Source organism: Bos javanicus, chromosome X (assembly GCF_032452875.1).
Source record: "Bos javanicus breed banteng chromosome X, ARS-OSU_banteng_1.0, whole genome shotgun sequence".
Taxonomy (NCBI): domain Eukaryota; kingdom Metazoa; phylum Chordata; class Mammalia; order Artiodactyla; family Bovidae; genus Bos; species Bos javanicus.
This window is the reverse complement of record NC_083897.1, coordinates 57,596,437-57,624,049: the sequence shown is the minus strand read 5'-3', so window position 1 is coordinate 57,624,049 and position 27,613 is coordinate 57,596,437. Positions and strand designations below refer to the sequence as shown.

The following is a 27,613-nucleotide window of genomic DNA, read 5'->3' as shown; positions in this document are numbered from 1 at the left end:
TGGCCAAAGCATTGGAACTTCAGCTTCCAGTATCAGCCCTTCCAATGAATATTCAAGGTTGATTTTCTTTAGGATTGACTTGTTTGATCTCTGCAGTCCAAGGGACTCTCAAGAGTCTTCTCCAGCTCATAGTAGTTTTAATATGCATTCCCCTGATGACTAATGATGTTGGACATCTTTTCATATGTTTATTTCCCATCTGCATATCCTCTTTGATGAAGTGTCTGTTCATACCTTTTGTCCATTTCTACTTGAATTTTGTTTTTACTAAGTTTTGAGAGTTTTATGTATTCTAGATACCTGCCCTTTGTCAGATATGTGGTTTATGAACAGTTTTTTCTAACTCTGTAATTAAAGAGTGTTTCACCAAACAAAACTTAATTGACAAGGTCTGATTTATCACTTTTTCCTTTAATGAATGTGCTTTTAGTGTCAAGTTTAAGAACTCTTTGCCTAGATTCCAAAGATTTTCTCCTAATTTTTTTCTGAAAGATTTATCGTTTTACATTTGCTGTATTTCCTTAGGATAACTTCCAGAGACTTTGAATGGTTGTTTTTGAAATAATCTTTACCAGTTTTGGTGGTTTGTTAGGGAGCAGGTTGGAGAAATGTCTGTAAAATGTGATATTTTTTCCTCTAAGTTCTTCTGTGTTATACTTTTAAAAATCTGATCATACTTTGGAAAGTATGATCATCCAATCATACTGTATCCTTTTTAGTGCAATCATAACTCCTGTGATGACATATGGTCAGCTGGACGGTCTGGTAAACAAATGGAACCTTGAGTTAGAGGATCAAGAGAAATACTTTCTTCACCAGGCCACCCTGGTCAATGCTTGGGACTATACATTGATGGAGAATGGTGAGAAGGTAAGAAGATGTTCTCATTAATTTACCTGCATTGTATAAGTATTTTCTGATGAACACAGCAAAATAGACCCATGTTTCATGGTTAATTTTTCTTTTCAATATTAGTGATAAACTTAAAAATATTTTCCTTAGGTAATAAGTGCCCTGAATTAGGAACTCTTTCATACTTGAAGTGTATATTACAAAATAAATATTGCCTTACAGTTACAATATAAATTCAAATATTTATACTATTATATTCTTATTTTCCTTTATAGATAACTGCTTTACATGGAGAAGTAGAAAAAGTGAAACTGCATCAGAAAAGGTAGAACCTTAGCTTCCCTAGGTTGGAAGATTAAAGACTATGTCTTTGTCTGGTTGTTTTTCCTTGTTATGGTTTACTGACATTTATTGTGTCACTCAAAATTCCTTTCATCAGCCTTTCTATTGACTTTTTTTTCCAGGCTGGAACAAGAATTGGATTTTATCCTATCACAGCAGAGGGAACTGGAAGATCTCTTTATCCCTTTGGAGGAGTCTCTAAAGGACCATAGTGGGTCTGTTTATCCACAGTATATAGATGAGCATGAGAAGACGTAAGTAACTAAATAAAGATTGAGGAATAGGGCAGGTCTTAGCTACTAAACAAAGATAAAAATGACTTTGAAGGCAGGGAATAAAAATTGGGAGAAAAGTGCAAGTTCTGGTAGTTGCCATTTATCAACTTATTTGATTGCTGTTTATATTTTCAGGATGCTTGAAAGTGAAGTAGTCATTCTGGCAGTTTTGTTTTTTAGCATTTTGTAAACTGTTATTAATCTCAGGATTAGACATGACCACTGTTAAGTTTTTATATTTGTCAAGTTTGTTCTTAAATTAGAAATACAAATTTTATGTGTGTGGTATCATGATATTACAGAATATTTATGACCTCCTATTTATACTGACTCTTTTAAACCTAATGTTGATGCGATTGCTTCAGTGATAAGTCCATTTCTTATTTTAAAGGAAATTTGTTAATATAGGTGCAGACTGTGTGGCTTTTAAACATTGAATGGTTTTGTCGATGTCTTAGATTGAATATATTTTATTTGTGTGTGATTTGGTCTTTACCTGAATATATTTTATTTGTGTGTGATTTGGTCTTTACCTGAATATATTTTATTTGTGTGTGATTTGGTCTTTACCTGAATATATTTTATTTGTGTGTGATTTGGTCTTTACCTTTGGTCAATATATTGCCAATATTCCCACAGTAACTTTATTTCTTTAGAACTGAGATTTGGTAATAAGGCCAAATTATAAAATGTTATTAGAAGAACATGTATGAATGTGCTATGTAAACTAAATCTGATTGATTTTATGAATGGCTTATTAGTGAATTAAGACTGAGCTTATTTTTTAAAACCTTGCAAGTTAACTTTTTGTAGATGTATTAAATGTGGTAAGTACAGCTAATCTGTATGAACTCTAGCTCTCTGTTTCTTCTATTGTATTTCAGCCTTTGTGAATCTTTTCATTTCACTGATTATCCTATGCATTCTATCATTTTCTTGGAAACAGAGTTACATTTTCAGCCATGTGATCCTACCTGTAGGTTGAAGAAACACTCACTTCAATTCAGTTCAGTCGCTCAGTCGTGTCCAACTCTTTGTGACCCCATGAATCATAGCACGCCAGGCCTCCCTGTCTATCACCAACTCCCGGAGTTCACTCAAACTCATGTCCATCGAGTCAGTGATACCCTCCAGCCATCTCATCCTCTGTCGTCCCCTTCTCCTCCTGCCCCCAATCCCTGCCAGAATCAGGGTCTTTTCCAATGAGTCAACTCTTTGCATGAGGTGGCCAAAGTATTGGAGTTTGAGCTTCAGCATCAGTCCTTCCAATGAATACCCAGGACTGATCTCCTTTAGAATGGACTGGTTGGATCTCCTTGCAGTCCAAGGGACTCTCAAGAGTCTTCTCCAACACCACAGTTCAAAAGCATCAATTATTTGGTGCTCAGCTTTCTTCACAATCCAACTCTCACATCCATGCATGCCTACTTGAAAAACCATAGCCTGGACTAGATGGACCTTTGTTGGCAAAGTGATGTCTCTGCTTTTTAATATGCTATCTAGGTTGGTTATAACTTTGTTCCAATAAGTAAGTGTCTTTTAATTTCATGGCTGCAGTCACCATTTGCAGTGACTTTGGAGCCCAAAAAAATAAAGTCCGGCACTGTTTCCCCATCTATTTGCCATGAAGTGATGGGACCAGATGCCATGATCTTCGTTTTCTGAATGTTGAGCTTTAAGCCAACTTTTTCACTCTCCTCTTTCACTTTCATCAAGAGGCTTTTTAGTTCCTCTTCACTTTCTGCCATCAGGGTGGTGTCATCTGCATATCTGAGGTTATTGATATTTCTCCTGGCAATCTTGATTCCAGCTTGTGCTTCATCCAGCCCACCGTTTCTCATGATGTACTCTGCATAGAAGTTAAATAAGCAGGGTGACAATATACAGCCTTGACGTACTCCTTTTCCTATTTGGAACCAGTCTGTTGTTCCATGTCCAGTTCTAACTGTTGCTTCCTGATCTGCATATTCTTTCTGATTGCTTTTAGGTAGTCAGATTTATATTGCATTGGAATCTTTACTAGAATCTTCAACAATCTAGGCAGCCAATTATCTATAAGTAGTTTGGGACAGAAAGGCAGTAGTTACAAATAAATTTAATTGAATTATTTAGTCTTTATAGACAAAGGTCCGTCTAGTCAAGACTAGGGTTTTTCCAGTAGTCATGTATGGATGTGAGAGATAGACTATAAGGAAAGCTGAGTGCTGAAGAATTGATGCTTTTGAACCATGGTGTTGGAGAAGACTCTTGGGAGTCCCTTGGACTGCAAGGAGATCCAACCATTCCATCCTAAAGGAAATCAGTCCTGAATATTCATTGGAAGGACTGATGCTGAAGCTGAAACTCCAGTACTTTGGCCACTCGATGGGAAGTACTGACTCATTTGAAAAGACCCTGATGCTGGGAAAGATTGAAGGTGGGAAGAGAAGGGGACGACAGAGGACGAGATGATTGGATGGCATCACCGACTCGATGGACATGAGTTTGGGTAAACTCCAGGAGTTGGTGATGGACAGGGAGGCCTGGTGTGCTGCAGTCTATGGGGTTGCAAAGAGTCGGATATGACTGAGCAACTGAACTGAACCAAACTGAACTGATAGACATTGAAAAATCCTTTGCTCACTTTAATTCTCATAAACATATTCATTGACTAGGTTAACTGTGTGTGTGTACACACACAAATACTTGGGATGGAAATCTTGAGAATTTAGCCAAATAATCGACTTGTTGTGAACTCAACAGATTTTTCTGACTTTGATTGTTATGAGTCTCATTTCTTAAAATATCTTTTCTTGGATGATGGTATGTATTTGTATGAGATTTTACTTTGAAAATTTATGTATTCAAAATTGTTGCAGACATCTCAGCATTTCTTAAAATCACTAAATACCAAAATAACTTCTCATATAACTAAGTAACCTATGGATTTATTCTGATATCTAATAGGTGAGGTAATGGGTGACTGTAAAAATGGCAAAGTGCATAAAAGCCTTCATCTATGTAGTCTTTTTAGAATATAGTCGTGAATGTTACATTCATAAAAATGTGCTGTTAGTCGTAACGGAGACACAGTGAGAAGATAGGGGAACGAGGGCAAATTCAATTGGCAGTATCATTCTTTGTATGTCAGTAACAGTGCATAGTGGAGAAAACATTTTTTTGTTAATCCCTTTATTTTACCTTCCTTTTCAGTTACAAGTTTGCAGAAAATGTAGATGCTCAGATGAAACAAATGACCCAAGATCTCAAGGACATCATTGAGTACCTGAATATATTTGAAAGTCCTGCTGACTCTACTGACCTGGTGTGTTAACTGCTTTATCTATTTAGACAACCAAAATTTAGTATGAAATTAGCATTCTGTTGTTCCTTTACCTAGTCACCTTCTCCTGTCCTCTATAGTGTTCCTTACATGCCTCCAGAGGTGTGAAGTTTTGGGTGTAGTTAGTGGAGCAGGAAATATTCAGGAGCACAAAAAGGTTTTGAGTTTTTTGTGATTATTTCCAGGAGGGTAAAAAAATTAATGGTCTCCCAAAATTTTCAGGGTTTTCTTTCTGTTCTTCCAATAAGTATGTCTCTATTCTAATTTTTCTATTCACTTACTCATTAGCTAGTTTATTTGCCCTTTTAAATATTCATCTACATGTTGATATAATTGTGAGTATATGTGTGTATATATACATACACATGTTCTGAGTCTTGTAGGTATATCCAGGCAATCCTTAATTTATAATTAGCTTATATTTCAAAAGTTCAAAAAGTCAACTACTCAAGACTTACAGTATATTTTTCCATAGAAATTTTAAGTATAGTTATTAGGTTTCCACCTACCTTGTGGAATCCTAGTTAACTCATAATGTAAATTTATTATAACATGAGAAAATACAGCCGAGGCTCCAGTTAGAGAGTTGAGATGTTTTAAATTAATTTGGTGGTAAGAAAAGATTGATTTATTTTCCTTTATCTATACTCTAATTAAAGAACTTATTTCCTCTGCCTTTCCCTATTGTCTTAGTAGCTACATGGAGCCCTTTTCCCCACTCCCACCCCATGACAGTAATGGTAAGAGAAGTCTCCTGTTGTGGGAGCTCAGGCTGTACTTTCTTTTTTTGAATACAAATTTATTTATTTTAATTGGAGGCTAATTACTTTACAATATTGTATTTGTTTTGCCATACATCAACATGAATCCACCACGGGTGTACACATGTTCCCCATTCTGAACCTCCCTCCCACCTCCCTCCCCAAACCATCCCTCTGGGTCATCCCAGTGCACCAGCCTCGAGCATCCTGTATCATGCATCAAACCTGGACTGGCGATTCATTTCACATATGATATTATACATGTTTCAATGCCATTCTCCGAAATCATCCCACCCTCGCCCTCTCCCACAGAGTCCATAAGACTGTTCTATATATCTGTGTCTCTTTTGCTGTCGCATACAGGGTTATCGTTACCATCTTTCTAAATTCCATATATATGTGTTAGTATACTGTATTGGTGTTTTTCTTTCTGGCTTACTTCACTCTGTATAATAGGCTCCAGTTTCATCCACCTCATTAGAACTGATTCAAATGTATTCTTTTTAATGGCTGAGTAATACTCCATTGTGTCTATGTACTACAGCTTTCTTATCCATTCATCTGCTGATGGACATCTAGGTTGCTTCCATGTCCTGGCTATTATAAACAGCACTGTGATGAACATTGGGGTACACATGTCTCCTTCAATTCTGGTTTCCTTGGTGTGTATGCCCAGAAGTGGGATTTCTGGGTCATAAGGCAGTTCTATTTCCAGTTTTTTAAGGACTCTCCACACTGTTCTCCATAGTGGCTGTACTAGTTTGCATTCCCACCAACAGTGTAAGAGGGTTCCCTTTTCTCCACACCCTCTCCAGCATTTATTGCTTGTAGACTTTTGGATCGCAGCCATTCTGACTGGCGTGAAATGGTTTGTGGTTTTGATTTGCATTTGCATTTTATTTGCATTTCTCTGATAATGAGTGGTATTGAGCACCTTTTCATATGTTTGTTAGCCATCTGTATGTCTTCTTTGGAGAAATGTCTGTTTAGTTCTGTGGCCCATTTTTTGATTGGGTCGTTTATTTTTCTGGAATTGAGCTGCAGGAGTTGCTTGTATATTTTTGAGATTAGCTGTTTGTCAGTTGCTTCATTTGCTATTATTTTCTCCCATTCTGAAGGCTGTCTTTTCACCTTGCTTATAGTTTCCTTTGTTGTGGAGAAGCTTTGAAGTTTAATTAGGTCCCATTTGTTTATTTTTGCTTTTATTTCCAATATTCTGGGAGATGGGTCATAGAGGATCCTGCTGTGATGTATGTCAGAGAATGTTTTGCCTATGTTCTCCTCTAGGAGTTTTATAGTTTTTGGTCTTACATTTAGATCTTTAATCCATTTTGAGTTTATTTTTGTGTATGGTGTTAGAAAGTGTTCTAGTTTCATTCTTTTACAAGTGGTTGACCAGTTTTCCCAGCACCACTTGTTAAAGAGATTGTCTTTTCTCCATTGTTTATTCTTGACTCCTTTGTCAAAGATAAAGTGTCCATAGGTGCGTGGATTTATCTCTGGGCTTTCTATTTTGTTCCATTGATCTATATTTCTGTCTTTGTGCCAGTACCATACTGTCTTGATGACCGTGGCCTTGTAGTAGAGCCTGAAGTCAGGCAGGTTGATTCCTCCAGTTCCATTCTTCTTTCTCAAGATTGCTTTGGCTATTCAAGGTTTTTTGTATTTCCATACAAATTGTGAAATTGTTTGTTCTAGCTCTATGAAAAATACCATTGGTAGCTTGATAGGGATTGCACTGAATCTATAGCACAGTGTCAGACACGACTGAAGTGACTTCGCAGCAGCAGCAGCATTGAATCTATAGATTGCTTAGGGTAGTATACTCATTTTCACTATATTGATTCTTCCAATACATGAACATGGTATATTTCTCCATCTATTAGTGTCCTCTTTGATTTCTTTCACCAGTGTTTTATAGTTTTCTATATATAGGTCTTTAGTTTCTTTAGGTAGACATATTCGTAAGTATTTTATTCTTTTCGTTGCAATGGTGAATGGAACTGTTTCCTTAATTTCTTTATTTTCTCACTATTAATGTATAGGAATGCAAGGGACTTCTGTGTGTTGATTTTATATCCTGCAACTTTACTAAATTCATTGATTACCTCTAGTAATTTTCTGGTGGAGTCTTTAGGGTTTTCTATATAGAAGATCATGTCATCTCCGAACAGTGAGAGTTTTTACTTCTTCTTTTCCAATATGGATTCCTTTTATTTCTTTTTCAGCTCTGATTGCTGTGGCCAAAACTTCCAAAACTATGTTGAATAGAAGTGGTGAGAGTGGGCACCCTTGTCTTGTTCCTGACTTTAGGGGAAATGCTTTCAATTTTTCACCATTGAGTATAATGTTTGTTGTGGGTTTGTCATATATGGCTTTTAAATATGTTGAAGTATGTTCCTTCTATTCCTGCTTTCTGGAGAGATTTTATCATAAATGGATGTTGAATTTTGTCAAAGGCTTTCTCTGCATCTATTGAGATACTCATATGGCTTTTATTTTTCAATTTGTTAATGTGGTGTATTACAGTGATTGATTTGCGGATATTGAAGAATCCTTGCATCCCTGGGATAAAGCCCACTTCGTCATGATGTATGATATTTTTCATATGTTGTTGGACTCTGTTTGCAATAATTTTATTAAGTATTTTTGCATCTATGTTCATCAGTGTTATTGGCCTGTAGTTATCTCTCTTTCTGGCATCTTTGTCTGGTTTTGGTATTAGGGTGATGGTGGCCTCATAGAATGAGTTTGAAAGTTTACCTTCCTCTGCAATTTTCTGGAAGAGTTTGAGTAGGATAGGTGTTAGCTCCTCTCTAAATTTTTGGTGTAATTCAGCCGCAAAGCCATCTGGACCTGGGCTTTTGTTTGCTGGAAGATTTCCGATTACAGTTTCAATTTCCGTGCTTGTAATGGGTTTGTTAATATTTTCTATTTCTTCCTGGTTCAGTTTTGGAAAGCTGTACTTTTCTAAGAATTTGTCCATTTCTTCCAAGTTGTCCGTTTTATTGGCATATAATTGCTGATAGTAGTCTCTTATGATCCTTTGTATTTCCATGTTGTCTGTTGTGATCTCTCCATTTTCATTTCTAATGTTATTGATTTGATTTTTCTCCCTTTGTTTCTTGATGAGTCTGGCTAATGGTTTGTCAATTTTATTTATCCTCTCAAAGAACCAGCTTTTGGCTCTGTTGATTTTTGCTATGCTCGCTTTTGTTTCTTTTGCATTTATTTCTGCCCTAATTTTTAAGATTTCTTTCCTTCTACTAACCCTGGGGTTCTTCATTTCTTCTTTTTCTAGTTGCTTTAGGTGTAGAGTTAGGTTATTTATTTGACTTTTTTCTTGGTTCTTGAGGTATGCCTGTATTGCTATGAACCTTCCCCTTAGCACTGCTTTTACAGTGTCCCACAGGTTTTGGGTTGTGTGTTTTCATTTTCATTCGTTTCTATGCATAATTTGATTTCTTTTTTGATTTCTTCTGTGATTTGTTGGTTATTCAGCAGTGCGTTGTTCAGCCTCCATATGTTGGCATTTTTTAACAGTTTTTCTCCTGTAATTGAGATCTAATCTTACTGCATTGTGGTCAGAAAAGATGCTTGGAATGATTTCAGTTTTTTTGAATTTACCAAGGCTAGATTTACGGCCCAGAATCTGATCTGTCCTGGAGAAGGTTCCGGGTGCGCTTGAGAAAAAGGTGAAATTCATTGTTTTGGGATGAAATGTCCTATAGCTATCAATTAGGTCTAACTGGTCTATTGTGTCATTTAGTTTGTGTTTCCTTGTTAATTTTCTGTTTAGTTGATTTATCCATAGGTGTGAGTGAAGTATTAAAGTCTCCCACTAATATTGTATTATTGTTCATTTCCCCTTTCATACTTGTTAGCATTTGCCTTACATATTGCGGTGCTTCTATGTTGGGTGCATATATATTTATAATTGTTCTATCTTCTTCTTGGATTGATCCTTCGATCATTTTGTAGTGTCCTTCTTTGTCTCTTTTCACAGCCTTTGTTTTAAAGTCTATTTTATCTGATATGAGTATTGAAACTCCTGCTCTCTTTTGGTCTCTATTTGCATGGAATATCTTTTTCCAGACCTTCACTTTCAGTCTGTATATGTCCCTTGTTTTGAGGTGGGTGTCTTGTAGACAACATATATAGGGGTCTTGGGGGGTTTTTTAATTTAAATTTATTTATTTTAATTAGAGGCTAATTACTTTACAATATTGTATTCGTTTTTCCATACATCAACATGAATCCACCATGGGTGTACACGTGTTCCCAGTCCTGGGTCATCCCAGTGCACCAGCCTCAAGCATCCTGTATCCTGCATCAAACCTGGACTGGCGATTCCTTTCTTATATGATATTATACATGTTTCAATGCCATTCTCCCAAATCATCCCACCCTCTCCCTCTCCCACAGAGTCCAAAAGACTGTTCTATACATCTGTGTCTCTTTTGCTGTCTTGGTTTTGTATCTATTCAGCCAGTCTTTGTCTTTTGGTTGGGGCATTCAACCCATTTATGTTTAAGGTAATTATTGATAAGTATGATCCCATTGCCATTTACTTAATGGGTTCGAGTTTATACACCCTTTCTGTGTTTCCTGTCTAGAGGAGATCCTTTAGCATTTGGTGGAGAGCTGGTTTGGTGGTGCTGAATTCTCTCAGCTTTTGCTTGTCTGTAAAGCTTTTGATTTCTCCTTCATATTTGAATGAGATCCTTAATGGGTACAGTAATCTGGGCTATAGGTTATTTTCTTTCATCACTTTAAGTATATCTTGCCATTCCCTTCTGGCTTGAAGAGTTTCTATTGAAAGATTAGCTGTTGTCCTTTTGGGAATCCCCTTGTGTTATTTGTTGTTTTTCCCTTGCTGCTTTTAATATTTGTTCTTTGTGTTTGATCTTTGTTAATTTGATTAATATGTGTCTTGGGGTGTTTTGCCTTGGATTTATCCTGTTTGGGACTCTCTGGGTTTCTTGGACTTGGGTAATAATTTCCTTCCCCATTTTAAGGAATTTTTCTACTATTATCTCCTCAAGTATTTTCTCATGGTCTTTCTTTTTGTCTTCTTCTTCTGGGACTCCTATGATTCGAATGTTGGGGCATTTAACATTGTCCCAGAGGTCTCTGAGATTGTCCTCATTTCTTTTCATTTGTTTTTCTTTTTTCTTCTCTGATTCATTTATTTCTAACATTCTATCTTCTACTTCACTAATCCTCTCTTCTGCCTCCATTATTCTACTATTTGTTGCCTCCAGAGTGTTTTTTATCTCATTTATTGCATTATTCATTATATATTGACTCTTTTTTATTTCTTCTATGTCCTTGTTAAACTTTTCTTGCATCTTCTCAATCCTTGTCTCTAGGCTATTTATCTGTGATTCCATTTTGGTTTCAAGATTTTGGATCATTTTCACTATTGTTATTTGGAATTCTTTATTAGGTAGATTCCCTATTTCTTCCTCTTTTGTTTGGTTTGGTGGGCATTTATCCTTTTCCTTTACCTGCTGGGTATTCCTCTGTCTCTTCATCTTACTTATATTGCTGAGTTTGGGGTGGCCTTTCTGTATTCTGGAAGTTTGTGGAGTTCTTTATTGTGGAATTTCCTTGCTCTGGGTGGGTTTGTATGGGTGGCTTGTCAAGGTTTCCTGGTTAGGGAAGCTTGTGTCAGTGTTCTGGTGGATGGAGCTGGATTTCTTCTCTCTGGAGTGAAATGACGTGTCCAGTAATGAGTTATGAGATGTCAGTGGGTTTGGAGTGACTTTGGGCAGCCTGTATATTGAAGCTCAAGGCTGTGTTCCTGTGTTGCTGGAGAATTTGTGTGGTAAGTCTTGTTCTGGAACTTGTTGGCCCTTGAGTGGTGCTTGGTTTCAGTGTAGGTATGGAGGCGTTTGATGAGCTCCTGTCGATTAATGTTGCCTGGAATCAGGAGTTCTCTGGTGTTCTCAGGATTTGGATTTAAGCCTCCTGCTTCTGGTTTTCAGTCTTATTTTTACAGTAGCCTCAAGACTTCTCCATCTATACAGCACCATTGATAAAACGTCTAGGTTAAAGATGAAAAGTTTCTCCACAGTGAGGGACACACAGAGAGGTTCACAGGGTTACATGGAGAAGAGAAGAGGGAGGAGGGAGATAGAGATGACCAGGATGAGATGAGGTGAAATCAAAAGAGGAGAGAGCAAGGTAGCCAGTAATCACTTCCTTATGTGCACTCCACAGTCTGGACCACTCAGAGATGTTCACAGAGTTACACAGAGAAGAGAAGAGGGAGGAAGGAGACAGAGGTGGCCAGGAGGATAAAGGGGGAATCAAAAGGAGAGAGACAGATCCAGCCAGTAATAAGTTCCCTAAGTGTTCTCTACCATCTGTAACACACAAAGAGATTCACAGAGTTGGGTAGAGAAGAGAAGAGGGAGGGAGGAGATAGAGGCGACCTGGTGGAGAAAAAGGAGAGTCCAAAGGGGGAGAGAGCATTCAAGCCAGTAATCTCACTCCCAAGTAAAAATGGGTACTGAAGATTGGGTTCTTAAAGGTACAAAATTGATCCGAAATACCAAAAAGCCAAGATTAAAAGTCTAGAGTAGAAGTTGGATTTTCAAAAATACAATATTAACAACAAAAAAAATAATAAAGTCACAAGAACTATAATATATATATATGAAGATTGCTTTAAAAAATAGGGTCTCTTTTTTTTGCAAAGTAACAGTAGGTTATAAAAATGAAAATTAAAGGAGTAATAGAGGACTTAAAATTAAAAAATTTAAAAAAATAAAAATTAAAGAATGATAGGAAAAATAGTAAAAATATATGTAGGACTTTTTCTGGTGTTGTGGACAGTGTGGGGTCAGTTCATTTTCAGATAGTTCCTTGATCTGGCTTATATTTCTCAAGATCTATAGGCCCCTTCCTATGTAGTTGGTACTATCTACAGGATTTTAATCTATTGCACCTGTCACTTCCAAGGAGGGTCCCTCTGTTTTAGCTTCTTCTGTTTGCTGGTCTCTTCAGTATCTAATTTCTACCCTGACACAAGGGAGCAGTGGTGGACACTTTTTTAGGCTCACTTGTTCAGTCATGCTGTGGGGAGGGAGGGACGCTGCAAACAAATAACACTGGTGCATGCTTGCAGTGTCTTGGCCACACTGGGTTTTCCCCCACTCAAGGCGTGTATGCTTTCCCTGTCTACACTGCTTAGGCTCTAGGTTGCTCTGCCGGGAACTGTCCGAGGCCGGCCCTGGGTTGTATGCACTTCCCAGGTCTAAGCTGCTCAGGTTCAGGTACTCGGGTGGTCCTCAGAGGGGCAAACTCAGTAGGGCCTGCGTTTTGTGCCCTTCCCAGATCCAAGCAGCTCAGGTGACCAGGTGTTTGCTGAGCACGGTCACTGTGACTTATCACCTCCCCTGTCCCTGCCGCTCAGTTTTCTGGGTGTACAACTGGCACACCTTCTCAGGCGGATGTTGACCGTCCAGAATTCCAAGAAGTCTTAGTTAGCAATGAAGCCTGCTTGCAGTTTGGTAGATAATGCCTCTCTGGGGCCTCAGTTGCCCCCTTCCGGCTCTGCTGCCCTCGCCTGCCTGTCACCAGAGGGGGATAGGCCGGTCTGCAGGCGGCTAGCTCTGCTCAGTCCTTTGTTGTGTGAGCAGGCCTGACGGTGTCTTAGGTTATGGCTTTTCTCGTAGCTCTAGTCAGTCCTTTGTTCTGTGACCGGGTCTGGTGGTGTCTTAGGTTAGGTCTTTTCATGTGGTAGCTATCCCACAGTCTGGTTTGCTAGCCCAAGTTAGTTCCCTCAGATTGCCCTCGGGGCATTCAGGCCCGGTCCTTACGCTAAGCAATGCAGCCCTCGCCTCCCTGCCCAGCCCCCACTTGCTAGTGGCGGGTGCAGGCATCTGCGCTGCTTCTCCACTGGGGGAGTTACTGTTGGGCACGTAATCTGTGGGGTTTAATTATTTATTTATTTTTCCTCTCAGTTGTGTTGCCCTCTGTGGTTCCAAGGCTCACCACAGACTCGGCAGTGAGAGTGTTTCCTGGTGTTTGGAAACTTCTCTCTTTTTAAGACTCCCTTCCCGGGATGGAGTTCCATCCCTACCTCTTTTGTCTCCCTTTTTATCTTTTATATTTTTTCCTACCTCCTTTCGAAGGCAATGGGCTGCTTTTCTGGGTGCCTGATGTCCTCTGCCAGCATTCAGAAGTTGTTTTGTGGAATTTTCTCAGTGTTCAAATGTTCTTTTGATGAATTTGTGGGTGAAAAAGTGGTCTCCCCATCCTGTTCCTCCACCATCTTAGGACCGCCCCCCCCCCCCAGACAGTTGTTTATATAACATTTTACTAGCTTTTTTAATTAGAAGGAGACAGCATGGTATAGTTGAGAAAATACTAGAATTTTATTTAAGTCACTTAATCTAAGTCTTGGACCCTTTTGTAGAATGTCAAGGGTGGACTAAATGATCTTGAATTTTCCTCCAACTATAAAAATTTGCTATTCTCTACTTCAAGTGAATCTAAAATTGAACAAAAACAAATATAAATTAGTCTGAGTTTACACATGCTACCATCTTCCTGCAAGAGTTAACATTATAGACCTTCTTTTTAGTGAAAGATTAGATCACCATTGTGATTCCAAAATTCAAGATTGTTTTGTCATAGAACTTTGATGCATAAATAAGTACATATAGATTTAGACATAAGGCAGAGCTGATGTCTTGTCTCTATCTTGAATTAATGTAAGATAAGTGTTCTAAACAGAGTACGTGAAAGGAAACTGTAATCCTATCCTTATTCTTTATCTCTACGAAGCCTTGGATTGTTTTATTTTGTTTTAGTAGTAGGGAGTAAATGATTTGAGTCTTGCATTTCTGTTTTTCCTGGCAAGAGTGATTGAGATGTTTAAGATGAGTGAATGCAAGGATAATTGCTTCTTGATAGCAGGACAAAAGTAGCAAGAAATCAGCAACAATTCATCTCTTTTCTCAGATAGCATAAATCATTGGACAGGAAGCAGAGAAAACATTTGCTGAACAATAAAATTCTTGTAGATAATTAATTATAACCAGATCAACAAAGCCTTATTACTGTAGGCCAATACACTAGGGTAGAAAAATAGCAAGTATGTTCAACAATATTCACAGTGATGGGATTTACTTGTTTATTTTTACCATTTTCAGGGGGACATAGGAAAGACCACTTACTTTCTGGAATTTTTATCAAACAAGTTTATATTATGGTATATGATATTCAGCCATAGATTTTTATAAAATTTCATTGTTCCTACTACAAATCTTATTTCTGTTTGTTATATTAATATACACTAAATCTGTTATTTTTATTACATACCACTTAAGTGTGGTAACATTTTCGTTTCTCCTTGTTTTTCCATATTATCCTGGACTTTGCCAGTATATTTGTCTATTTGTCAAAATTATTCTAACATTTTTAAAAGGATTAGTATTTTTGTTACAAAATAAATACATATGCTTATTCAATGTGTTAAGCTTAGAAAATATGAGAATCTGTAAAGAAAATTAAATCCCCTGTGTTACCAGTATTCTGCTAATACATTAGTATATTTCTTTCAAGTATTTTTGCTATACAGGTAAAAATACTTATTTTCTTTTAAATGGTATTGGAAACACATCTATATAAAGTTTTGGATTCTGTCTTCATTTAATATTCTTTCATGGTATTTTCCCCAAATTTTAACCATTCTTTGAAAATATGGTTATAATAACTGTATAATATTTCATTAGAGATGACTTTACCATAATATATTCAATTATTTTTTATTGATGGAGATATTGTTGCAAAATTTTACCATTATGAAATTAACCTGGTGTATGTTTAGATCTCATTATTTCTTCTGGACAGATTTCTAGAAGTAGAGTATACTGAGTTAAAAGGTAAGACTTTGATGTGAAAGTCACTCAATCGTGTCCAACTCTTTGTGACCCCATGGACTGAATTCTCTAGGCCAGAATATGGGAGTGGATAGCCTAACCCTTGTCCAGGGGATCTTCCCAACCCAGGAATTGAATCTAGGTCTCCTGCATTGCAGACGGATTCTTTACCAGCTGAGCCACAAGGGAAGCCCAAGAATACTGGAGTAGATAGCCTGTCCCTTCTCCAGAGGATCTTCTCAACCCAGGAATCGAACCAGGGTCTCTTTCATTGCAGGCAGATTCTTTACCAGCTGAGCTACCAGGGAAACCCTGATAGCTCAGGGTTTGATATATATTTATAAATATAAATATTTGATATATATACACACATATATATATATCAGAATTCTGATATATATATAATATATATTATTTGATATATATCATGGTTTGATATATATATATATAAGACTTTGATATCTATTGCAAAAATTTACATTTTGAAGGGCTGGGTCAATTTATATTATCATAGGCTGTGTATGAATGTACCTATTTTCCACACACACTTGACAACTGAATATTACCACTTATTAAAAATTGATGATTTGGAAATCTTGCTGTTTGAGATAACATGGATGGACCTTGAGAGCATTATGCAAAGTAAAATAAGTCAGTTAGAGAAAGACAAATACCATATTATCTCACTTATATATGGAATTTTTGAAAACAAAAAACTAAAACTAAACCAAGCTTGGACTGCAAGGAGATCCAACCAGTCCATTCTGAAGGAGATCAACCCTGGGTGTTCTTTGGAAGGAATGATACTAAAGCTGAAACTCCAGTACTTTGGCCACCTCATGTGAAGAGTTGACTCATTGGAAAAGACTCTGATGCTGGGAGGGATTGGGGGCAGGAGGAGAAAGGGACGACAGAGGATGAGATGGCTGGATGGCATCACTGACTCGATGGACATGAGTCTGAGTGAACTCTGGGAGTTGGTGATGGACAGGGAGGCCTGGCGTGCTGCGATTCATGGGGTCGCAAAGAGTCGGACACAACTGAGCGACTGAACTGAACTGAAACCAAGCTCATAAATACCCAGAACAGATTGGTGATTGCCAGAGGATGGAGGTGAGTGGTGGGCAAAATGGCTGAAGGGAGTCAAAAGGTACAAACTTCTAGTTACAAAATGAAAAAACCATGGTAGCTACAGTTAATAATACTATATTACATATTTGAAAATTGCTAAAAGAATAGATTGGGAAAGTCCTTATCACAAGAAAAAAATTTTTTGTAACTGTATGGTGAATGTTAACTAGACTTAATGTGGTAGTCATTCCATAATATATATGAATATCAGATCATTATTGTATACACCTGAAACTAATATAATGTTATATGTATCAATTATACCTCAATTTAAAAAGTTAGTTTGGTTGATAAAAGGTCATATTTTAAAAGTTTTATATGAATTTCTTGTTCTGTCAAATGTCTCTTAATGTTCTTTACTTATTTTTGTACTATAGAAGTTAGGTGTTTTTTTTTTTACTGAATTGTAGGAATTGAATTCTTGACAGTTGAAATAGGTTGAACTAATATATGAACATTACAAATATAAAATAGCAAAAAAACCCATGCAATTAATACTTAGCATATTCTCAGTAAATTTCTTATCAGAAGAAATGTAAATAACTTCCCTAATTTCATTTTTTATGTTTATTTTTTGTTTACCATGTCAGAATAATCATAATCTAAGAATCCTTTGTGGCTTTTTTGTGTGTTTGTTTGTTTTTCCAGTTTTTTAAATTTAATTTTTTAGTTGAAAGATAATTGCTTTACAGAACAGTTTTTTTATTTTATTTTATTTTTTGGTTATTCAAAAATTTTATTTTATTTTAATATAAATTTATTTATTTCAATTGGAGGCTAATTACTTTACAATATTGTAGTGGTTTTTGCCATACATCAACATGAATCAGCCATGGGTGCACATGTGTTCCCCATCCAGAACCCCCTCCCATCTCCCTCCCCATCTCATCCCCCAGGGTCATCCCAGCACACCAGCCCTGAGCACCCTGTCTCATGCATTGCACCTGGACTGGCGATCCGCTTCACATATGATAATGTACACGTTTCAACACTACCCTCTTAAATCATCCCACCCTCGCCTTTTCCCACAGAGTCCAAAAGACTGTTCTTTACATTTGTGTCTCTTTTGCTGTCTTGCATACAGGGTTATCATTACCATCTTTCTAAATTCCATATATAAGCATTAGTATACTGTATTGGTGTTTTTCTTTCTGACTTACTTCACTCTGTATAATAGGCTCCAGTTTCATCCACCTCATTAGAACTTATTCAAATGCATTCCTGTGTGTTTTTAGCTCCAGTGGATCTGCAGAATTCTGAATGTTCATTTGGACTTTCTACAGTGGATTAATCATACTTCAGGTGGGAGTTTATTTGTACCCCAAGTTATCTGTAAGTAGGAAATGTGATACAAGTCAGATTTTGTGCACCATGACCACACTCAAATAAGAGCTCAGTTGTAAGAGTACTATTTAACACGTGTTATGTCTGTATTAATTCTGAGGAACTGTAATTGCTTATTTTTATAAAATGAAATATAGGAAGGATAAACTAGAAACTAATGAAAGTAGGGGGTGTTTAGGAATGGAGTGGAGAAGGTAGGAATGGAAACAGGACTTTTCTGGGTATGCCTTTTTATACAGTTTTGGCTTCTGGACCATGTAAAAGTTTAAATATTCAAAAATTAAAATTAAACCAAAAATAATGGGAAGAAAGACAAATGCTAAAACTGAATACAAAATGAAACCAAACAAACCTGTGTAACTAATTTATAACATAAATATGCAGTTCAGATAACTTTTGTACATTGTGTTTTTGATGGTGCATCCTTACTAGGATGTAATCTTAATGATAAAAAGAACTACAAAGAAATCTTAAGCTTTCTTAATAAGTTTATCATTAGTTTCAGGATGATGCTATATATTACATATGTGTATGCTTGCTAAGTCACTTCAGTCGTGTCCCACTCTTTGAAACCCTATGGACTGTAGCCCACCTGGCTCCTTTATCCATGGGATTCTCCAGGCAAGAATACTGGAGTGGATTGCCATACCCTCCTCCAGGGGATCTTCCCGAACCAGGGATCAGACCTACATCTCTAGCATTGGCAGGCTGGTAGCACCTCCTGGGAAGCCCATCATTATAAATATAGTAGAAAGCAAATGCACACATTTATTAATAATAGAAACCAAGATTTTCATTAAAAGATAAAGCAGAAATAAAATATTTTTCTTCCATATTTTGTTATAAATTTGAATTGCAAACATCAGTATGAATTACTGTTCCCTTTTTCTATACATGGAAAGGGCCAAGAAACAATGATATACCCTGATAGCAGTGAGCACATCTAGCACCTTGATCTTGGTTTCTAGATACCATTACCATTAAAATGAACCAAGGCTTCTTAAAGAAATATCTGATGTAAGGTCTTACACAGGGAAACTACAGGATGAGTTTGGCACTTTTTATGCCAGAAAACAAAGATTATTCAAAAACTAATGAGATAGTCAGGACACGAGATGGTGCTTTAATGGGCTTCTACTGGCCAAATCAGGTTTCAACATTAAAAAGGAATAATGGCAGTGATGTATTATAATACACTGAAGGAGAAAAACCTCATGAGACTACAGTGAAATTCCCAAAAAGACAGAGACAGAGAGAGAAATGGGAGATGCAGTGAAGAATCTTTATAGAAGCATGGAAGCTAATAATTATAGAAGGAATGATTGTACAGCTAATAATTGTAGAAGAAATAGAGAACCACCATTTAAAACATTTTCAAAAGAATACTTTCATTAAGGTTTCCATGATGTTGAATACCCTACCTCATTTATATTTAAACTGTCAGTCATTTCTTGGCCAAAAATATATATATATATACAGATAGGAAATGGATCAAATATAATTACAAGTTACTGAGTGATTTTTAACTTTATTTAGGTATAGTTTATATACTCAATTTATATGCAGTCATTTTAATTGTACAATTTAATGAGAAAGTTACCATTTTGTAGCCCTGGCTTATCGATTGATTCTGGCAAGGGTCATCGAGGAATGCTAAAACCACTTAGTAATGCTAAAACTCTACCCATTATTTAAAAATTACAAAGGAGAAAATGTACCTTTGCAACAGTGCTATCTGACAAGTACCACTTTCATCAAGTGATCAAATTTAATATCACTAGTATTGCAATGAATTGACATTGTGTGCGTCTTGATCTGACGTGAGAAGTGCATAATATCCCATATGTAATATTCTTATTAAAAATGTTTAACCTGAATCTAATGATAAGAAGATAATCAGACATTCTATGGATAATATATTCTGAAAGATAATTGACTTCAACTCTTGAAAAATCAGTCATGGGTATCTAGAAAATTCAAAACAAAAAAAATTAAGGGGATTGTTATAGATTAAAAGAGATATAACAATCAAGTCTACCATGTTAACTTTGATTAGATACTGGATCAAAGCCAAGAAGACATTATTTAGAACATTTAGGGAAACTGAGTATGAACTGCACATTAAATATTAAGGGATTTTTTATTTTCCTATGTATGTTATTATGGTTATGCAAGAAAATATTTTTACTCTTAGAAGCTGCATGCTACATTTAGAGAATAAAATTAGCTGCATGCTAATTTTATTTCAAGTGGTTCAACCAAAATCATTTGTGAAGAGAAAAAGATGGAGAAATTTGTGGCAAAATGGCAACAGTGGGTTAACCTAGGGAAAAGGTATTTAAATTTGTGACTTTTACTACTCTCTCAGCTTTTCAATAGATTTAAAATAAAAACTGGTTGGAAATGATTGTCATAGACCTTTGCCTAAATATGGAATATATTGAGATGTCAGTAATTGAGACAAATGGGAGCTAGTTAACCAATTTACTATTGGTAAAATAAATAGCTAGTTAACTATTTTTAAAGATGTGGTATGAAAATAATACAGATCTTCTTTGGCTTTATATATTCCTCATTCTCTGCATTACTAGAGGTCATCAACCATGAACTTCTGTTTCTTTCCCTTCCAAATATACCTATATCATCATCATCCATGTTTACTTCCTTCTTTCCTGTGTTAAAAGAAAAAATGTCCTATTTTATTCTAAACTATGGTTTGAATCATCAGAGGGAGGTTAAATTCTATATTGCTTTAGTTTGTGGTTCAGCTGGTAAAGAATCCACCTGCAATGTGGAGACCTGGGTTCAATCCCTGGGTTGGGAAGATCCACCAGAGAAGGGAAAGGCTACCCACTCCAGTATTCTGGCCTGGAGAATTCCATGGAGTGTACAGTCCATGGAGTCGCAAAGAGTAGGATACGACTGAGCGATTTTCGCTTTAGTATTAATTACCTGATGGGGAGAGGTTTCTGAATCAGATAGATATGGATTCAAGTCAAGGGATGTGTGTGTGTGCATTCTCAGTCGTGTCCAGCTCTTTGTGACCCTACGGACTGTAACCTGCCGGGCTCCTCTGTCCATGAGATTTTCCAGGCAAGAATACTGAAATGGGTTGCTATTTCCTACTCCAGGGGAATCTTCCCAACCCAGGGATTGAACCCCCATCTCTTGCATCTCCTGCATTGGTAGGCAGATTCTCTACCACTATGCCACCTGGAAGCCCTCAAGTCAAGGTATTACCACTTAAAAGTTGTGTGACCTTAATTGTAACTCAGTTTCTCTGAGTCCGTTTCCTCATTTTAAAAATGAGTAATATTTACCTTTTAGGGCTTTTGTAAGGATTAAAAGAAGCAACACTGACGTTTCCTTAAGCAGTGCCTGTTCTATGATTGGTGGTCGGTAAATGATAGCGGCAGAACTGGTTGTCAGAGTTTGCTGTGGGTGGAGATGGGTTGGGGGAGAAAGACAAAAAGGGTCATATGGTTCAAAAGGTAGCTATTAAATTGAGTCTAGAGAAGTCAGTTCCACACATTATCATTGAAAACCACTTACCTAGAGAAGTGGTTAAGAACAGCTGTGATGTGGAAGCCTGTTGGTGGCTAGAGAACACTGAGGAATGAGATCACACAAAGTTTGACTCAGTTGTATTCCTGTCTGTTGCATATTTTCCTACAGTGAACAATGCTTGGATAGAGTTGGGGGGATGTCAAAATGTAATTAGGTAAAGAAAGATTATAATGATTTTTTTTTCTCTTGGCTGGGATCCTCTTTGTCATAAATGAAATCTCAAGGCTCTCAGCCACTGTTTTCCTACTAATAAAATTAAGGTTGTTAGTGCTACCAAGAACGTACTGTATTATGTAAATGAAGGTAATGTGGTTCAGAGAGGTTAAACGACTTCCCTAAGAACACACAGTTAATTAGTGGCAGAGCTCAGACCAGAATAATAATCAGAATAGTATTCTTTCTACTGGTATGCTCTTAAAACAATTCTAATGTGGGCATCACTGGATATAAAAACAAATCCCAATCATTTACTTAACAGTAGAGGACATGGGTTTTCAAAATATAATGGTAGTACTTGGGTAGGATGTAAATTCTAGTGGTCTGGGTAAAGCTTCAGTCAACACAGTAAAAAGGTAAGACAATAGAGAGTAACGATTACTTGGAGTTACTTTTCTGCTAAAATTGAGTTGAGCTGAAGAGGCAACGAGAGCTCATACAGGTTCTCAAATGAGATGGAGAGGCCATGATAATGGGAAAAAGCCTAGAGATTCTTGATACTGTGGGCCCCTTTTTTCTGTTCCCACAAGAAACCTTTCTTTTTCATATCAGGAAAAGACTTGATCAGGGAATGGAGAGTGGCAGGATTTAATTATGCTAAGAGGGTTTTTTTTTTTTTTTTTTGGTGGTGGTGGTTTATTTTCCTTCTTAATAATTAATGGCATCATGTCTGCTGAAATGGTCTGTGGACTGAGAAATTTTAAGGTTAAACTTTTCAATGAATCTCTTTATTCACATCCAAATAACAGTTTTTTTAAAACCCAAAACATATGTTATTTTAACAATAGAAATTTTAATGGAATTTAGAAAGATGGTGACAATAACCCTGTATACGAGACAGCAAAAGAGACACTGATGTATAGAACAGTCTTTTGGACTCTGTGGGAGAGGGAGAGGGTGGGATGATTTGGGAGAATGGCATTGAAACATGTATAATATCATATATGAAACGAGTCGCCAGTCCAGGTTTGATGCACAATACTGGATGCTTGGGGCTGGTGCGCTGGGACAACCCAGAGGGATGGTATGGGGAGGGAGGTGGGAGGAGGATTCAGGATGGGGAACACATGTATACCTGTGGCGGATTCATTTTGATATATGGCAAAACCAATACAATATTGTAGAGTAAAAAAATAAAATTAAACTAGAAATTTTAAAAATTGTAAAGAGAAATCTCTAACTGGCAGTTTTTTCTAAAAAAATATTTTAAAGCTGAAATCTATATTGAAACATTTCTGGGAAATATTTTTATGATTTGGTATCTTTAATGACAGTACAGAATTTTTTCCTGCTATGAAACATAACTGTTGTGCTATATATTTAACTTAAAAATCAGCTTATCTTTAAAAGTGATTTGAAAATCACACATTACACTTTATATATGTTAAAATATTATACTGTCCAGTCAACTTTTCAATATCCATGAGTAAGTAGAGAACTAGGCCCCTTTCTTCCTCTAAATTACATAGAACTTCACTGATGGAACCAAACCAGGAAGAGGTAAGTATAAGAGTTTTGAGTGAGAGAGTGGCTTCCCAGGTGGCTCAGTGGTAAAGAACCCACCTGCTCAGTGCAGAAGACACAGGTGACGCAAGTTTGATCCCTGGGTCAGGAAGATCCTTTGGATGAGGAAATGGCACCCACTCCAGTATTCTTGCCTGGAAAATCCCATGGACAGAGGAGCCTGGCAGGCTACAGTCTATGAGACGCAAATAGTCGGACACAACTGAGTGACTGAGCACACTGAACATATATGCTGCTATTGTTGTTCAGTTGCAAAGTAGTGTCTGACTCTTTGCAACCACATGAACTGCAGCATGCCAGGCTTCCCTGTCCTTCACTATCTCCTGGAATTTGCTCTAACTCATGCCCATTGAGTCGGTGATGCCATCCAACCATTTTGTCCTCTGTCGTCCCCTTCTCCTCTTGCCCTCAATCTTTCCCAGCATCAGGGTCTTTTCCAATGAGTTGGCTCTTCTCATCAGGTGGCCAGAGTATTGGAGGTTCAGCTTTAGCATCAGTCCTTCCACTGAATATTCAGGGTTGATTTCCTTTAGGTTTGACTGGTTTGATTTCCTTGCCATCCAGGAGACTCTAAAGAGTCTTCTCCAGCACCATAGTTTGAAAGCTTCAATTCTTCAGCACTCAGCCTTCTTTATGGTTCAACTCTCAGATCGTACAGGACTACTGGAAAAACCATAGATTTGACTAGATGGACCTTTGTCAGCAAAGGGATGTCTCTGCGTTTTAATACACTGTCTGGTTTTGTCATAACTTTTCTTCCAATTTTTTCAAATTTTATATTTATCTATTTTAGAAACATTTTCTATGTCTCTTTTCCCCATGATTAATATAGCTAACTGAAAATTAATAGTAACTATAGTCAAATACTGGTTCCCTCTCTTGTCTTTCTCTTTGTGCAAACTTATGTCATTATTTCAAGATTGGCTTGATGGCAGTGCTGCAGTCACACATCTGTCTTCTCAATTGGCAGTCACTGAAACTGCAGCAGCTCCAGCTCTGCTGGGACCACTTATAACAGGGTTGGCAATCAATCTGAGCCAACTTGTTATTCATTTTAAATGTATGAAGCTACTTCTTTTAGAGCAGGGAGGTAGGGCTGAAGGTTAGGTGTTTTGTATTTCTTCATTTAACCAACCTTGTCTTGTCTGTTAATATTTATCAAACACCATAATAAAGAGACAGGCAGTGGAAAATCTTATGCTTGTCATTATTTGAAAGTTCCTTGAGTATTTTGATGGCATTTGCTTCTTTCATGAAGTGTCCCAGAGCTTTATGATGATAATAAGTGACTAAAACATATTTTACCCATAATCATTGTAGTCTCTCATGGATTACCCCATAATTATTTAATAGTTGCTCACAACATTTAGACTACTATTTATGACAGAAAGAGAAGAATCCTTAGAGTAACTAAAATGCCATGAGTTTTGTGATATTTCTCCAATATAGTTCTATTAGCACTGATCTGTGAACACCTTAATTATTTATTTTTGACATAAAACATATTTGGTCATCTAGCATGATTCTACTAACTTGCATAAAATACCCTCAGGATCATTTTAGAGAAGCAGCTTTTTGTGATATGTCATAATCATACTTCACTTTTACCCAGTGTTAGCAGTTATTGTTTGAGAGATTATTTTAAATTGGATTTTTCAGGTCAGGGCATGTTTTTATCTTTTTTAAAAAACTGAGGTATATTTGACATGGAGCATTATATTAGTTTCAGATGTACCACATGATTCAATATTTGTACACATTACCAAATGATCACCACGACGTCTAGTTAACATCCATCTCCTTACATAATTACCAAAACATTTTTTTCTTGAGATGAAAACTTTTAAGATCTACTCTCTTAGCGACTTTCAAATATGCAATACAGTATTAGTAACTATCCTGGAGAAGGAAATGGCAATGCATTCCAGTATTCTTGCCTGGAAAATCCCATGAACAGAGAAGCCTGGTGGGCTACAGACCATGGGCTCGCAGAGTTGGATGTGACTGAGCACTCATGCATACACACATTAACTATAGTTACCGTGCTGTATTTTTAAAGAAGCTTTGGCCCAGATAAGAAATGGTTAAAAAAAATTTTATTAATTACTTTTAGCCCTTTCATACCTGAAGCGTATCTAATGCTGAGATACCAAAAGACACCTTTGAATTTCAATCAAAGTGTCTTTTTCCTATTTCATCTTCTAGAGCAGAATCTGATTTACAGACTGAGCTGGTTTCTTTTACCTCTTTTTCTGAAATTCCTTGGGAAATCTTTGTGACACATTGGTTGATCGATGAGATCATCTCTTGTGTTCTGGAGTACAATGTTCCACTTCAGATACTTCAGAGGTGAAAGCTCTTGATCTGTCAGAGATGTGGCAACAACACAAAGACTCATTTTAAAGGTCTCTTTAAGCTCAACAGACAGCTACTTACTTGCCTGTTCCCATTGCCTATTAATTGAAAGGTATTTTATATCTTTCCATTGTTTAATGAGCTACCCACTCATCTCTGTTCCCCATTACAGACAAAATAGATTTATTGTCACATGATTTCTCCTTGATCCTGAAGAATTTCTTGTAGGTTAGATTAGAGTACTAAGATTAAAAATGATCAAGTCTTTAGCTCCTGTTAGCAAAGAATGCATGATGGTTAACATTCTCAGAGCTCCTCTTCCCAAACTTCTTTTCTATATGTAAATCCAGATTTGAAATGCACTCAATACATCTGCAAAATTAGATTTCCACTAATCCTCCTTGTGTACATTTTGTGCCCAAGTGAATTTCCTCAAGCTGGAGCGTTTCCCCAGATGAATTATATGTAACATCATTTAAATCACTCCCAAATAGTAGAATTTATATTGTTTGTGAGATATACAGATTTTTGTCCAAAGCAATTTTCTTCCCGTTAGTGACTAAAAACTATAAATATACTGGAGCCTTGCTATAATGCAGTTTAGGGGCCCACACTCTATGGCTACCTCATCTATGAGGTACTTTATCTATATAGTACTTTATCTATAAAGTGGACTGATAGTATTTCACCAATGAAATTTCCCCAGTTGGAGTTTAGATAGGACTGCCCTATTTTGAGCACTTCACTATGTGAAGGAATAACAAATAATGTTATGTTGTGGTGCCAGTTAGTACATTTTATTTAAAATTTTCATAGCATTTGACATACAGATGCATTGTAATAGATAAAGCATTATTAGATGGGAGTCTGAAGATATGAGTCCTGTTACCAATTTTCATTACTTTTGGCTTTTGGGAAGCCACTGAGTATTCTGGAGTTTTTAGTTATTCTCTTCATCCTAAGCTATTGTGGGAACCAAATAAGGTAATATGCTTAGGCATTTTGCTCAAGTGCTGTATAATGGAAAGTGTTCTTTTAGATGCAAGTCAAAACCACAGAGTAGTGATTCTCAATACAAAGCACCTACTATGTGTCAAGGTGTTCTCTTAAATCGGTGTAGGAGATATAAATATCAATGGCATGCATCTCTGCCTTGAAAAGTTTCAAAGTGCAAGTGTGGGGTCAGTAAAGAAAGAGAAACCTATCTTCTGTTGGTTTCCTAGAAGAGCTAGAATTTGAAGTGAGACTTGAAGATTAAATAACATTTCAACAGGTCTGAGGACCACTTCAAGTGTAATAATTCTACTATCTTTCTCCCACCCTGGCCTCCAAGAATTCACAATACCTTTACCATCTTTTGTTTTTATTCCTTTCCTTGAAACATATTTTTTATTAATTTTGAGTAAGCAGTAGTGCTATATACAAGCAGACTGTGTTATCATCATCACCTTAATGTATCAATGATAAGATCAAGATGAGAATTCTCATGGCAGAGTTGAGAGCTTTGTACGTCCCTATAAACACTCTTCTTTCCATCAGGCCATAGTTAGCACTAAGAATTCAAGTGTGTTTATTCTGAGTGTTACTTTAGTTTCAATAACCTGGGAATCTTCTTAAAAGTACCAATGACAAGTAGGAGGATAGTGTTCTCTCTCTCTTTTTCTCCCTCCTTCCCTCTTTCTTCCTCTCTCCCTCCACCTCTCTTCCTCTTTCTACCTCCTTCTTTTTGAATGAGAAATAAACCTTAATTAGGTTAAGCTCCTGAGATTTCAAGTTTGCTTTTAAACAGCAGCCTAACCTAGTATATACTACAGTAACTAAAAACCTTTAAATGTGCCTTTGGCTTAGCAATCGTACAGCAGTGAAGAAACCCATATTGGAAGCTGAAAAGATGGCCAACCATCCTAAGCAGTGAGAATAAATTTGTTAAAGCAGTTTGTTGCCTCACAAAAATTTGGGGTCATATTATGTGCCTACTCAGCAGGCACTTCTAGAAGAAGTTGGGACTCAAAATCTTATTTGTGTGGC

The 27,613-nt window shown here is 36.8% G+C and overlaps 1 protein-coding gene across 7 annotated transcripts in view; it reads left to right on the top strand.

Annotated features, from left to right (window-relative positions):
- The window catches only part of NUP62CL (nucleoporin 62 C-terminal like), a 101,955-nt gene that overhangs the window by 57,507 nt on the left and 16,835 nt on the right, over nucleotides 1-27,613 (top strand). For 3 of the 7 annotated variants that reach the window (XM_061409363.1, XM_061409364.1, XM_061409365.1), the window contains 5 exons: nucleotides 687-870; nucleotides 1,128-1,177; nucleotides 1,317-1,448; nucleotides 4,662-4,773; nucleotides 15,607-16,898. In XM_061409363.1, the coding sequence (XP_061265347.1) occupies nucleotides 687-870; nucleotides 1,128-1,177; nucleotides 1,317-1,448; nucleotides 4,662-4,773; nucleotides 15,607-15,792 (664 nt within the window). In that variant the 3' untranslated portion in view covers nucleotides 15,793-16,898. Of the gene's footprint in view, nucleotides 1-686; nucleotides 871-1,127; nucleotides 1,178-1,316; nucleotides 1,449-4,661; nucleotides 4,774-15,606; nucleotides 16,899-17,814; nucleotides 17,882-27,613 lie in introns of those variants that run through there. The other 4 variants (XR_009734946.1, XM_061409367.1, XM_061409368.1 and 1 more) reach the window with 4 other exon arrangements.